The following is a 14394-nucleotide window of genomic DNA, read 5'->3' on the forward strand; positions in this document are numbered from 1 at the left end:
TATATATATATATGTATATATAAATGTCTATCTCTGACCTCCGACCAGCTGAGACATGTAGTGGTGTGCAGACTGACTTCTATATGGTTATTCTGTATTATATGATTATGTTATGTGGCTTGGTCAGTTGCATACTATGTACTGATAAGAACCTTGCTGGGGATCTGATGTATAAACAATCCAGGATCATGGTATTTGCGATGTTAATAATCGGGTACTGCTACCCGTTTACGTGAAATAAATCGCGCACACACAAACACTTACATTTTTAAATATTACACAAAAATGTTCTTTATAATTAAAATTAATCCATTTCTATATTAATTATGTTAACAGGAGGGTTAAGGGAAAAATAATGGATGGAATTTGATAAATTGTATACTAGGTCATGTTTACACTAATTCCCTACTTTCCCATAATTTATTTTTAAGATGGAAGAGAAACTCTAAAGGTGTCTTGGAAAATGCGTATGCACATGCATGAGGCACATGCGATTCAGCCAACTATACTGGATACTAAGCAAGGCCTCTCATCTCTCATGTACAACACACATCTAATTTATCACGACTATCCTCAGACCTATCTGGACCTATGGACTTGAAATGTGAGGAACACCAAAACTCCCGAATGACCTTCATATCCTTTATGTCTTTGACTTTATACCAACAATATAATACGTAGTTCTATATAATATATGATCAGCCTTCTAATAAATTCATCTGAATATTTGGTCTCTTGACTTGGAAAGCTCTGGTATAGGATATTTCATTGTGGATAGAGAATTGAAAGCATTGGATACGTTTGCGGTTTGAAAGTGTTACTGTCCCTACGAAGTTCACTACCATTAATGAGAGAATTTACAGGAAAGCGAAAGTTTGAGGAGAAAGGCATCAGTTTCCATTCCACTTCAGGAGCTTGCTAAAGTTTTACTTCCCACAGAAACTAACTCTTCAGTGCGGTTCTTCCAATCAATACTCATCCTCTGAAAGTAACTTGAGCAAGGCCGCTGAGAACAGAGTTTAAAGACAATACCGATGAGACCCTAATTGAATTACAAAAGATTTTCATCAAAATCAAATGCTATATTATTTACTATAATTATAAAGCTTGTGATAGTCAATCGAATTGTAAGCGTTTTTGAAATAGATATAAATTTATTGAAAATAAAATTCCTAAATGAAATCAAAGCGAATCTTGGGACGTTCAATTACGCTAAAAAAAAATTGAGTAAACTCTTACAGGTTTTGGATCGAAAAAAAAAACAAATCTGAAAACAAGCAGTGGAAGAGAAACTGTTAAACATAATAATGAACAAAAATTAATTGAGTTCTGTATTACGGATGATCTACTCAATAACAATAAAAAAAATCGATTAGAAAATCTTTGATGCATATTTAAGTTATTCCCTTCACTTCAATCAGGATCAATAGCAATCAACTGGATGAGCACAACTAAATAAAGATCGCCAGTCATTAGTGGCAGACACCAAAAAACGTACTCAGGTGTTGACAAAGACTTCAACCATACGACAGACTTTTAAGTAGAAGTGCTTCGACAGGAAGAGAAGGAATCATTACTGTCTGAAGTCCTGAGAAGAAAAATTGAAGAAATAAGAGTGAATCCTTTGTGGTAGGATGTCCAGAGTTCAGAGAAAAGAAAATTACTCCCAATACCAAGAGAAAATGTTGGAATGCCTGAAGAGTGAAAGAATATAATACAAGGAAATATATATGTGAAGAAATATATAGTAAACTGGAACTGGATTTTCAGATTGCATTCAATATTTTAAATATTACACTCAATACACTTGAAAATCTCTTCCAAAAGAAATTTCCAGTAGTCGACCACTAGGCAACATGAACTTGCAATGTTACAAGGACTGTACGTATCAACCATAGGATACGAATAACTGGATGAAATTGAGATGGAAATTGACAATGTGAAACTCGATAAGGCAGGTTATCCTTTTGGTATTACTAGAGAACTTATTAAATTGGAAAAGAAAGAATTTAAAAATAACCTTCAGACCCCATGCCTGGAAATTTGGAATAAATTGATATTACCGAAAGAGTGGGAGAAAAGTATTATCTTCGGCCTTAAGAAGGTATGTTAGACAATATGTGAAAATTATAGGTCTAATGGCTTATCCCAGGTATTGTATACCCAAATAGTTGAACGACGTCTTCGGAATCACGCCGAAAAGAATGGGAGAAGAATAGGGTGCAATTCGTCCTGAGAGATAAATCCAAGATGATTTTTTTTTCCTAAGGATGGTGGCAGAGAAGACATGGGATCAAGCACGGAATATCTTGTTTTGATTGACCTAAGAAATTGGCTGTTCCAGCCCTCAAAATACCAAATTCAAGGCAGTAAATCAGCCTGAAATTCTTAGCCTCTTCCAATTTTATAATGTAATGTACCTTGTATGAAAAATATACGTAAGAATTCCTGAAGCAATTGAGGTACTGAAGCCTGCTTCCAGTGCTGGTCCAATGTTTTATTTATTTAGATGCCATAGTGGTGATTTCATGGCCTCGAACGTCTGCAAGTAACTGTTAATGAATGGTCTGAAAAACTGAAAAGGAAAGGATTGATTTCCAGCCCATGTAAGGGTGACATCGATAACATCAACAGATAGATAACCTAAGAGCTTATAATAAATTGCTCTGTACCGAATCTTGAAATCGTGGAAAATTATCATATATGTAGCTAATCACTTATAAAACAAGATATATTGAACGGAAAGACCCACTGAGTGATTAAGGAGCCCTGTTGGTAGTTAAACCCTATAATGACTACGGAAAGTAAAGCGATTGTCCTTTGAATTCACTCTGATAGATGGGTATATAGAGAAATAACTACAAGAGATGTACTGAGACTACTTCACACAGCACTAAGAAGATGCTGAAAAGAAAAAAAACAAGTGATGAATATCTCAAGAACTATTAAACCTATTAACGATCGAATTGAAGCTAGTTAAATACCCCATTATGGTGGGCATGATTATCTTCGTAGGAGCTAACCAGCTCTTCCCAATCCATTTTTTAATGATGGGCTTCAATTGCCGGCAAAAGATACAGGAAATATTACTTTGAGCTTTAGATGCGCCAACCATCCAGAACAATAATAATAAAAACATTAAATAGGTAATTGCGACCAAACATGATATTATTTCTCTGAAATTCTGTCAACGCACCAGTTAACAAAATATATCTTAATGATTATATTATATACTTACTTTATTTTTGCAGGTTTTGTACCTCAATGGGTTGACTGGCTAAGCCAGACCGTCCCTCCACTGTCCAACCATTCTTCCCCCTCAAGTCTTCTGCCGGTCATATCCTCCTCCACGCAGTCCTTCCACCGGGTTCGGGGTCTTCCTCTCCTCCGCCTACCTGGTTGTTCCCATTGCGGTCTCTTCGGCCACCTACATTCTGACATCCGCTGACAATGCCCATATCATTGCAGCCTGCTCCTTCCAATCCTTTCCAGAACTTCGGTCACCCCCTAGCCTGCTCCTAATATCCTCATTCCTGACTATATCCAGGCGGGTAATCCTTAGGCATTTCCTCCAGAAATCCATTATATATATCACCAACATGCACAATTAAATATGTATACATTTTTTTTTCTTTTCTCCTCTGTAGGGTTTACCTACAGACCAGGTGTATATTTTAAATAATTTGTGTCTAAACCATACAAAAAGCATATTTAATAGAGTGACACTATACAGTGTTAGTAAAAAATTATTGCAATGTTGTTACAGTATTATGTACAATGCAATAGAGAGATAAATACAATTGAAAGAAGAATACAATAGAATATAGTAGAAAGAACATAACACAAAGCAAGGAGTGGTGAGGGCTATTATAAAATAGAATAGTAAAAATAAACAAAATACCACTGATAAGAAATAATAAAAAATAAATAAGAAAACTAATAAAAAAAAGCCATAATATGTGAAATTAAGTAATTTGTATAATAATGATTTTCGAAAATGGCATAATTTTTTTTAATTTGCTTGTTGCTTTACACATTAACATTTCTGGTCTATGTTGTCGGTGAACTCTTTCATTTGTTTCTTGTATTTGTTATACAATATTTGTTCTGGTAGAGTCCATGAGTCCCCTTGCAAATACCATACATAAGTATTACATAGTTATTATACATAAAATGGTTAAAATTTATACATTTAATTGATCTGTTTCAGCTTTCCATTACAATTCGTTCCACAGACAGCACAGTTGGCCAACTACCAAGTTTCCTAGCCTCCGATTACGGTGAGTTAATTTTCTTTTTATTTCTATGAAGAAGAGAATCTGTCCGCAGAAGCTTTTAAGATAACGAGATTTCTGGATGTTTACCAGCGGGGAATCGTCCTGTCAGGATTGTTTTCTTTTCAGAGGGCCGTTTGGTTTTCTTCCAGTATTTCAAGAATAGCTGTTTTTATATTTTGATTTTCTTAATCTTATTATATGATTGTTCATTGTTAATATATTTTTTTCTACCTTTTATGTGTGAATTTCGAAACAAAAAAAAAGGAAAACAAACAAATAAATGAACAGCTGTGTAAATGGAAAAGTAATCTTATCTTTTGTTGACTATGACTAATATCAGAGGTCGAAACAACCTACCGGATTATTTTCTCAGTAGAAAATTTGGAGAATGATATTTGTTGTTTAAATTATTTTTATATGTTGGGATTATTATTTCAATTGTAGAATCAATAGCAATCACTGAGTTGAGCACTTCAGTCTACGTTTCCCTCACGTATTTCTCTGCAGTTTTTTTCTTCTCTGTTATACATCAAATGTATACCGGCACTTGTAGGTAATTATAACATATTAAAAACTGTACGAAATAAATTAATTTCATCTTATTAATAAATTAACTGAATCGGAGTCCTTTTGAACTAAATATATAGTAAAGTTAGTTCTCAAGTTACGACGGGGTTGCATTTTAACTAAGTTCTGACATAATAAATATTTTATTGGTTTGCTAAACGTAAATTTATGTTTATAGTTACTAAATATACTATATTTAGGTATTAAGTACTGATAAATAAACTGTATTTTATTCAAAATGGATTGAATAACCATGTTTACTTGTAATCAGGGCCATTGATAACAAAACAAATTTTTTGTTTTATTTAATTACTATTTGTTCATTGTAAGACCGAATAATCGCAAGTTGAGGCTGTCGTAAGTCGAGATCTGACTGTAATATACAACAGCTTATTAATTTCATTTTGAAGGGCGCACGTAACTTAATTGCCCGAGGGCACCATGCCTAAGGCTTGCTCTGGCTCTAATAATAATTATTTAAGGTCAACTAACTCAGTTACGTATTAAATATTAGGATCGGCTTCTTAAAATATGATTTTGATATTACTTCATTTAATGAACAGCTTATGATGGGGTTAGGGTCAGATTGAACTAAATCACACAACTGTTTAGAGTCCAGCCCATAGACAGAGGAGAATTATTTGAACTGTTGAAACAAAAAAAATAACTAAGTCACAACCTCAATTGATTGTCTGTCTTTATGACAATAAAAAATGTATTCACTCGCACTCATTTTTGATAGTTTCAATTTCGGTTTCTTAAAATGAAAGTAAAAAAAAAATTTATATAATTTTATTTCACAATAGTCTTTAAAGAAACCCCAATATTATTCACTCGCTTCGGTGAAAAAAGTTAGCGATGTTAAAACCATAAGTTGATTTAAATAACTTCTGAAACATCAGTTTTCTGCTTAATGACTTATGAGGAAGTTATTTTCTAACCTTTCAATGAATAATCAATATAAAAATAATGGAGCAAAGGTGATCCGCAAACTTAGTAATTGCCTTCGACTTTCCGTGTGATCCATCTGTCAAAATAAATAAACCTCAGGAATAAAAAAAACTAATAAATCATTAAAACTTAAGATTCGGAATCAAATGATGATTTGGCTCAATAAAATAGTATAATTCTACTAGTATAATTCTAATTGATTGGAAAAAGCAAGGCAGAGAAACTGAGAACAAACAAACAAATATTCTACTCTAAAGATAAGATTAAGAGTTACTCTGACCGCATTTCTTCAAGAATCCGGTTTGTACAACATAATTCATAATTAGAATAGTCGAAAAAAACTGAAAACCTTGCTGTATTATTTTTAGGTTTATTTAACCTAGTTTCTTAGTTATTTACTATTATTCATTTATTTCTGAGCATAGGAATGAACATGAAGCCAAACTCGCAAAACATATTCATTGCTGATCAAAAGTTTAGTATCAAAACTAATAACTCGAGAATAATATCCCTCAAGTCATTAAAGTGATATTTCAGTAAAGTATCCGACGATCAGCCCTTATTAAAAGTAATGTACTAGTTTTTGCATTTGTAAACCTGACCAAGTGGCAAAATATCCCTCCATCTAACTGTATTGATTGCTCCCACAACGACCTCTATGTTCTGACATCAATACAAATACTAAAATAAATGGTTGGAAACTTGGACCAACACAACAGAAAACAAACTAAAAGAAATTAAAAGGATACAGTACTTTCATGGATGGCATCAACCCAAAGCTGCATACGAAATGAAGGAATACTAACCAGACTACGAATTGGACATACTGGACTAACCCTTGAATACTTACATGACCGACATGTAGCCAGTGGAACGTACAACTAAGTGTTAATCACACATTGAAAGACTGTAGGCGTTGATAGAAATCAGTTAAACCAGTCGGTATGCATAGCCAAACATCAGGTCACCATTGTTGTGGATTGCCTCATATTATATTTTTAAAAAAGGTTTTGCATTATAAAAATTTATTAGAAAATTTTAAATGTTTTAGAATAAATAAGACGATACTAAACAGCTGTTTGAATAACACATTACAGGAGAATTCTGAAAAATTTAACAAAATTAATTATTCTACCTTAACTGTTGAGGTAACAGGAGGTAAGTTACATCTGGTGAAAAGGAATCTTACGGACCCAAACATTTTTTTTATTTATTCAATTAAAAACTAACCCAAGTCCTTAACCGTGCAATATGTCGTCCGTGGACTCACTTTTAATAGTTTACATATCAAAAGGTTTTAATGATATAATGATTAGATACTGAAATCGACGAACTAATTATATTCACTTTTTATTTAACTTTTCATAATTTGATTTAAATAATTGACAATTATTAACAGAATCAAGAAAATGGATAATATCTCTAGCTCAATATAAGCATAAACTTTAAATATAGATAACACCAAAAAAAAAAAGATTATATTAGTAACGTGGAAGTATCTCGACATAGTTTTTACACATCACAACTAGTAGTCTCGATTTTTTTTCTCAAGTGTTTGTTATCTTCTGAATTCTGTACTAAATATCTAGGATACCATTTGATTTTTATCGACAGGCCAGTTGTTGAAAAGGGTTCTTGAGGATATGGAAGGAAGAAGTCACTATTAGATATTTTTTTAAACTTGAAGGTCCCAAAACTATAAATTAAGTTATAAACTCTAAAGCTTTTAATGTGTCCGCATTATTTGTAATAATCCTATATCAAATTTTTATTTATAATCTTAATAAAACTAAGTATATCCATATTTACAACTGTACATAAAATACATCAAGTAAATTTGAAGAAATCATAATGGTATGGTACAAGCATATAGAGAAACTACCCATTGGTAGCACTCTAAAAACATTTTTACAATATAAGGTCTCGAGGCCAATGGTTAATATCAATTTACAATTAATTGGTTTTAATATTACCTAAGTCTTATTTTCATTGAAATTGTCGGATATGGTTGAAAAGCCGAATAGTACCTATGGGTATGGTTGTCTTTATAGTACCTTTGAATTTGTTCATTTGAAGTAAATAATATGTTATAATTTACTAAGGGAGAAAAAAAATAACAAAAATTTCCGGAAATAATGTTAGTAGTATAGAAGTACAATAAACCATATAAAAGCCAAAAAATCTAGGAAAATTATTAAATAATAATAAGAATGAAAATAATTATTCTTTGATAATTAACTAGTAGGGAAAAAAAGAAATATATCTCAGGTTGAACGAAAATATCCGAAAATTATAATGGTAGTGCAAAAGTACAATAAACTGTTGAAAAGTAAAACAATAATAATGTCCAACATGTAAAATCAAAGGAGGGAATAGACAATGACGAAAAGCGTATAAATAAACGGAATATATGAGTAAATCTTTTTGCGTTTCCATGGTAACTATAACAGTAATCAGTTTTTATTTTTACTATTTACATAATGTTTCATATATAACCGATCTAGCCCGAACCATATATCATTCCTTCTATGATAAACTCCCTAACCGCCCAAACCCACTAGTTTCTAACCTTGTTTCCCCTTCCATTCCTGACAATCTTCCGAGGCGCCCGAAAAGAAAATGGATAGTTTCTCTACACGCCTGTATCAACTCCATTATAAACTAAAATTAAATTTGCTGGATGTATGTACATAAATGTACAGTTGTTAATTTCAATAAATATATGAAAAAAAACTTATTTAGTGATTAATTTCAAATCGTAGGTTGATTAGTAAAAGTCGAGTAATTTTATTTTTCATGCTCTCATTTTATTACAAAAATAAAATATATCCATATTCTAAATTATAATAATTTGCTCCTGCTATTTTGATTTATACAAATGGGCTCTTGAGCAGAATAATATCAATTGCCTTCCTATCTGTTGTTCTTTCTTCGCGTGTGTATTCCTAATCTTTAGTGTATCTTGCATATTTTGCCGAGGCGGAATCGATAACAATTATTTTAAAAACCGCCCAGGATTGCTGTTAATCTCATTATCTATCCTTGAACTCACAGCGCGAGTGATGTAATTAACACCTGTACAAATAGACTTGTTTCTGAACATGGAATCAGTTAGTCAATGAGTAATAAAGTTTTCATTAATTTATTTTTACTGTATTGCGCGATTAGGAAATTTCTTTTATGTTCTAGGTAGAAACGTGCACTCTTATATTATTTATTTTTAGCTTATTAATGTCAATATTTTAAATAATATATTAATATGCTACTACAAATACATGCTATGATGTTTTTCTTAATAATTTTCGTCATCTAGTTTAGTACTGCAGGAGTCTTATGCATAAAATTTAGCTCATAAAAACATACCCATGCAAATTATTTTCTACCTGACCCAACATGGAAATGCATTTCTGGCGGTCCTCAAACGCCTAGAGGCTTCAGAAAAGCTTAAGTGTAACAAATCGGACAGTACTAAATATATGTTGAGTACATAAAAATCCGGTCAAGTAGTAAGTCTTGCTTAAATTGTTAACGGTCAAAGCTCATGAACTATTTTTTTTTTCAAATTTTAGGTATGAGGTTATAGATATATTTAAGATAAACCTAACACGGTAATAAATTTTAACCGGTCTAAAAAATCGTTTTACCGGTTACTAAGCAGCCAACTAGTTTTGACAAAACAAGGAATAACAAAATTTGGAATTTCAGATCTTGTTTTAATTTTTTTGCGAGTGAATCCTACATGGTGGATCCTATAGAAATGGTATAATAAAACAAATTGTCTACTTAATTACTTAAATAAAATATCTCTCTGAAGCCCTTAAGAAAACTTTTAATGAATGAGGTATAGTTGGAATAAAGATTGCATATAAAGCCTCAAATAAACTTGACCTAATTTTCACTCTACCCAAAGATAAAATAGAGACAAGCCTCAGTTCACATTTAATTAATAGTCTGCACTGCCCTAATTTCTACATCGGCTTGACAACTCCAAACATTAAAATTAGGATATAACAATAATATTCCTTCCCGAATATAGAAATAAAAATAAAGGACAATAAGATTGCCTGGAATTTAAGCATAACTTTGATTTTTAGAGCCCACATATTTTATATAAAGAAAGGCACATATGTCTGCCAACTCTCAAAATAAAGTAAATATAACTTACTATAAAGTAGTTGATGACACCTATCTTCGTAGGGATAGTAGTTTTTATGATATTCACACATGAATATAAATTTGGCAAATGAAAAGTTGTCCAAACAACTATAAATCAATTTTTTTTAGCACATTTCTTGTAAACTATTACTCCTACGAAGATAAACATCATAAACTACTTTATAGCTCATTAAACTAGCTTTAATTTGAGTGCTAATAAATATCTTTACGTCAAATGGATTTTGAGATATCAATTTTTCAAAATAAATTCACTAACTACTGATCTTTCAGTACTTCCCATACAACATTTTTATAAAACGTTGCTTTTTAAAAAGCTATATCTCAAAAACTATTTAATGTAAATAACTCTATTAGAGCTAATGTTTTTGCAAATTTACTCTTCTTTAAATGATGATCTCTTAGATTTTCTTGTTTTGTTCGTACTTTTTAAGATATAGATCTCCGAATGAAAAAATAGTTTTTTTATTGCTTTGAAACAGCCGCCATTTTTTATTCCCCCTACCTATACTTGGCAGACTCATCACTTCTGACTATTAATTATACATAGTTTTCATTAAAGTAATAGAAAATTGGGGTGAGATAACTGCCTATTTGCTCCTCTTGGGCTCTTGTACTATTAGATTGCAAAGGTGCATGAGTATGGGATAATTATCCTGAAACGGTGTACTAGAAAAATAAAGAATAGTTGATATTCTATTTTGGATGTTTTTTCACCTCAGCATTTTAGTCACCATGAGGTTTATGGATTTGAGCACCAATTATTTTTGAGTATTCGTTTTGCTGTTTTAATTGCTATATCTTGTGTCCGAATGGTAAGTCCTTTAACTATAGGATGTGTGTTTTTTCAATTGTACTGTAATGCCCTGATGATGCCCGAATGGGATAAAACTTGTCAAAATCAATAAATTAATCTATTTGAGACTACAATGAACTTTTTGTGTACTTAAACAAATTAAAGAGTATTAAGTTCGGCGTTACCATAACGTAATTATTCGGTCAAGTGTTATGGTGGTAAGCCACCTGCTCTTGTTGTTGTTTGAGTTCCAATTGTTGGTCTGAAGTGTTATGAAGTCCATATGAAACCGGGGCAGGTGGTTTATGAACTGGCCAATTGACGGAATCATGACGTTATGGTAATGTTCTTTAATTTGATGCGTCATAACTTTTCCATTTCTTTTATTCCGTAATACATTACTTCATTAAACTAATTATTTGATTAGTAACTGTTTCAAGTCCGTCAGAAATGCGTTTCTGTGTTGGGTTCAAACTTGCATTTAGTACTTTTATTTATATATATATTTGGTTTTCTGTTTACTTACTACTTGACTAAATTAATTAGTCATAATACTCATTCGACGCAAAATTTAATTCTGTTTAAATCATTGTACAATAACTTTTTAGTTACAATTCACAGTTTATATATAAGTTATATACGACAAAAAGAAAGCTTGGTGAAGATGGTCAGGGAGTATGGTCGGAAAATAAACACAAAATTATTTATTCGTGCCGACATTTCGATTTGAATTTCAGGTCTTAATCAGGGCAAAAAACAAAAAAGAGATAACAACCATCATTCAGAGAAATATGAAAATTAAAAGAAATAAATAAACTAACAATTTTGGAAATATACATAACAATGAATTGAAAATGAAATAGTTGATTAATAATATTAATTATTCTCAAATTAATTGAGTTGTAAGGACTTCAGGACCATAAAAATTGTGTTTCCGTGTAATAGAAACTAATTTGAAAAATTATTTGCTGATGTATGTTATATAGGCTAGGTTTTATGCACCGAACTCCTGTGACCACTAGTATTTTTTAAAAATTATTTTAAGGCATCAACCACTTCGGGGTCTTTATTGCCTTAATTTCCGAAATTTTTATTAGACTTTATTTCCTTAATATCCGAAATTTTTAATAGTCCTTATTGTCTTAATTTCTGAATTTTATCTTTATTTTTGAATTGAAAAATAGGAACATGTGGTAAAATTGTATTAAATGTTATGGTAAAGTTTTAAGTGGTTCAGAAATTTGAAAAGTTTATCTACAGTCTGTTTGTTATCCTGCAAAATTGAATGGAGTTCAGCTGGTGTGTTTTACGGTAAATCGCATTCCGCAAGTTTGGCATACTGGTGAAGAATCGCGGACCCTAAGGTAAGCGTGGGTCAGGCGCGTAAGACCTATTCCAAGGCGCGTCAAAATTACCTCCTCTCTGCGCAATTTTCTAATGGATGATATCCATGGGGAAACATCACTTCTAATATCTCGTAACTGATTGTCAGTAACATTTTCCCACATTTGATGCCATTTAAATTTAATTATCTTTCAGGATCTGAACAACAACTTAATAAGTGAAATGAGCTAAATCTTTTTCATGATTTACTTGTTCTAAAAGAGTTCTTGGAATCAGTTGACGAGCTCTCCAACGCCTGGTAGAACTCTCAGCACGATAATCCGACTTTTTGGCTGAGAGGCTTCCACTCAGGCTTCTTAAGCTTGCCTGAGTGACAAAGAAGGAGCTTAGTCTTTGTTCTGTTCTTTGGCCACGACCAAACAATCGAGTATTTCCACCTGCAATGAATATATGACTTTATTCTATGACTACCTAAGAAGGCCTACTTTCCTAAGGATAATAAAAACCAGATAACTTTGGCTAGCTTAAATTATTATAGAATAGTTTATTGGTAGGATGTAACCTCTATTCTTTAGACCCATTGGAATTATATCAATTTATATGATGTATGTATCATATTGTTTTTTTGTTCAAATACGCCTTCAGAGCACAACAGGGCTTTGTATCTTCATTCGAAAATTTCTTTTGAATTAAAGATAAAATAATTAAATTATAAAAATAAATAAAATAATAATAAATAAAATAACATGGAAGTATTGAAAATACGTATTAAAATATTTGTATTTATGGACGATAACTTGGAGTCCTTTCCAAATTTGGTTCCGAATCTGTTTTTAAAGTTGTGTTGCAGCATAATCTACTCGATCAAACAATTGGTCCGATTTGTGATGAAATTTCATCCACTACTTTTCTTACGCATGCCCAAACCTTTTTTTTTTTTAAACCACATTTTCACACCTATATTTCGAAAACGGCTCGCCTGATTTGGTCCAAATTTTGACGAAAGTTGGGGATTAGCGTAATAAAGCAAAAAAAAAGTTTATAATGAAGTTTCATTAATGTGAATACATAGCATGAATGGATGGAATAGTACATATTGCTCTTGAGCTTGAGAGATTGTATTATTTGTCAATAAAAAGATTTATCTTTCAAATAAATAAATCCATCATACTGTATTTATTATACTTTGAAAGGAGTATGTTCTTATATTATCTTATCATAAAAAAATAATAGGTGTATTTATACGAAAAGGTTTAAGTAAACAAATAGGAATTTTACAATTAACTGTTGAAGAGTATTTTCTTTTCTTTTTCAGATTATTTAATAAGAATTGCTGCCACCAAAGAGAAATATGATTATAATTGTAGATTGTGCTGAAGGGGTTAAATTTTATTTATTCCTTAAAAATTGAATATCCTGCACATTTACTATTCAGATTACGAGAGATCTCTGTCTTAAAATAAATTTAAAATACGTCATTACGAGAGAATTTAAAATATATAGTTTTTCAACAAGAACATACAAAAAACGTTTCAGGAGAGATAATCCTTCCGGCGCTTACTGTGTAAGATACCTTGGAGTAATTTGTTTTTTTTATGCAATATTATCTATTTTTTTATAATCATAAAAATTCTTTCTTGAGACTGGCAATTTTTTACTAAATAATTCAAAACATTATCCAAATTATAGTCTCAAAACTTTTACTGTTTTCACACGTCCAACGTTTCGGCCAATTCGGCCATCTTCAGGGACAATCTACTACAAAAAGTTTCCATTATATGTGTGATCCTACAACCAATTCAAATATTTAACATTATTACTTATAATTTACCTTACCTTAATTCACTATGAAACATATTATTTAATCATTCCAAACACTTCATACAGGCTATTCTGCCCTGGTCAACATTAAAACCATTAGGCAAACTAAATTTTTTTGTTAATCAGTATATCTCACATTTGTTTAATTACCCAATAAGTCAAATATCCATTAAAAATTACAGTCAAAAATATTTCTCATTAACCACTATCATACACTTTTATTACAACCTTACTTGTAACCTACCTTCAAGCATTAAAAAAATTATTTATCATAATTAAATTTTTTTCACTTTTTCTCTTTATTACATTAGCAAAATTCCTATCAAGGCTAACCATAATTATCCATATATAAATTATCCCATATTATTTATAAGGGAGTACTCATCAACATCGTAATCCTTAAATGATTTCTTTATATCCTCATAATACAATGTAATAAATAATTATATTAAAAAAGCAATTAAA

General features: G+C 31.2%; 1 protein-coding gene across 3 annotated transcripts in view; it reads left to right on the top strand.

Annotated features, from left to right (window-relative positions):
- LOC106684090 (protein Aster-B) overlaps window positions 1-14394 on the top strand; it is a 251168-nt gene that overhangs the window by 46389 nt on the left and 190385 nt on the right. For 2 of the 3 annotated variants that reach the window (XM_067048154.1, XM_067048160.1), the window contains exon 2: window positions 4211-4280. In XM_067048154.1, coding sequence (XP_066904255.1) covers window positions 4211-4280 — 70 coding nt within the window. Of the gene's footprint in view, window positions 1-4210; window positions 4281-14394 lie in introns of those variants that run through there. The other variant, XM_067048169.1, reaches the window with a different exon arrangement.

Source organism: Halyomorpha halys, unplaced genomic scaffold (assembly GCF_000696795.3).
Source record: "Halyomorpha halys isolate HHAL.00 unplaced genomic scaffold, Hhal_1.1 Scaffold542.1, whole genome shotgun sequence".
Taxonomy (NCBI): domain Eukaryota; kingdom Metazoa; phylum Arthropoda; class Insecta; order Hemiptera; family Pentatomidae; genus Halyomorpha; species Halyomorpha halys.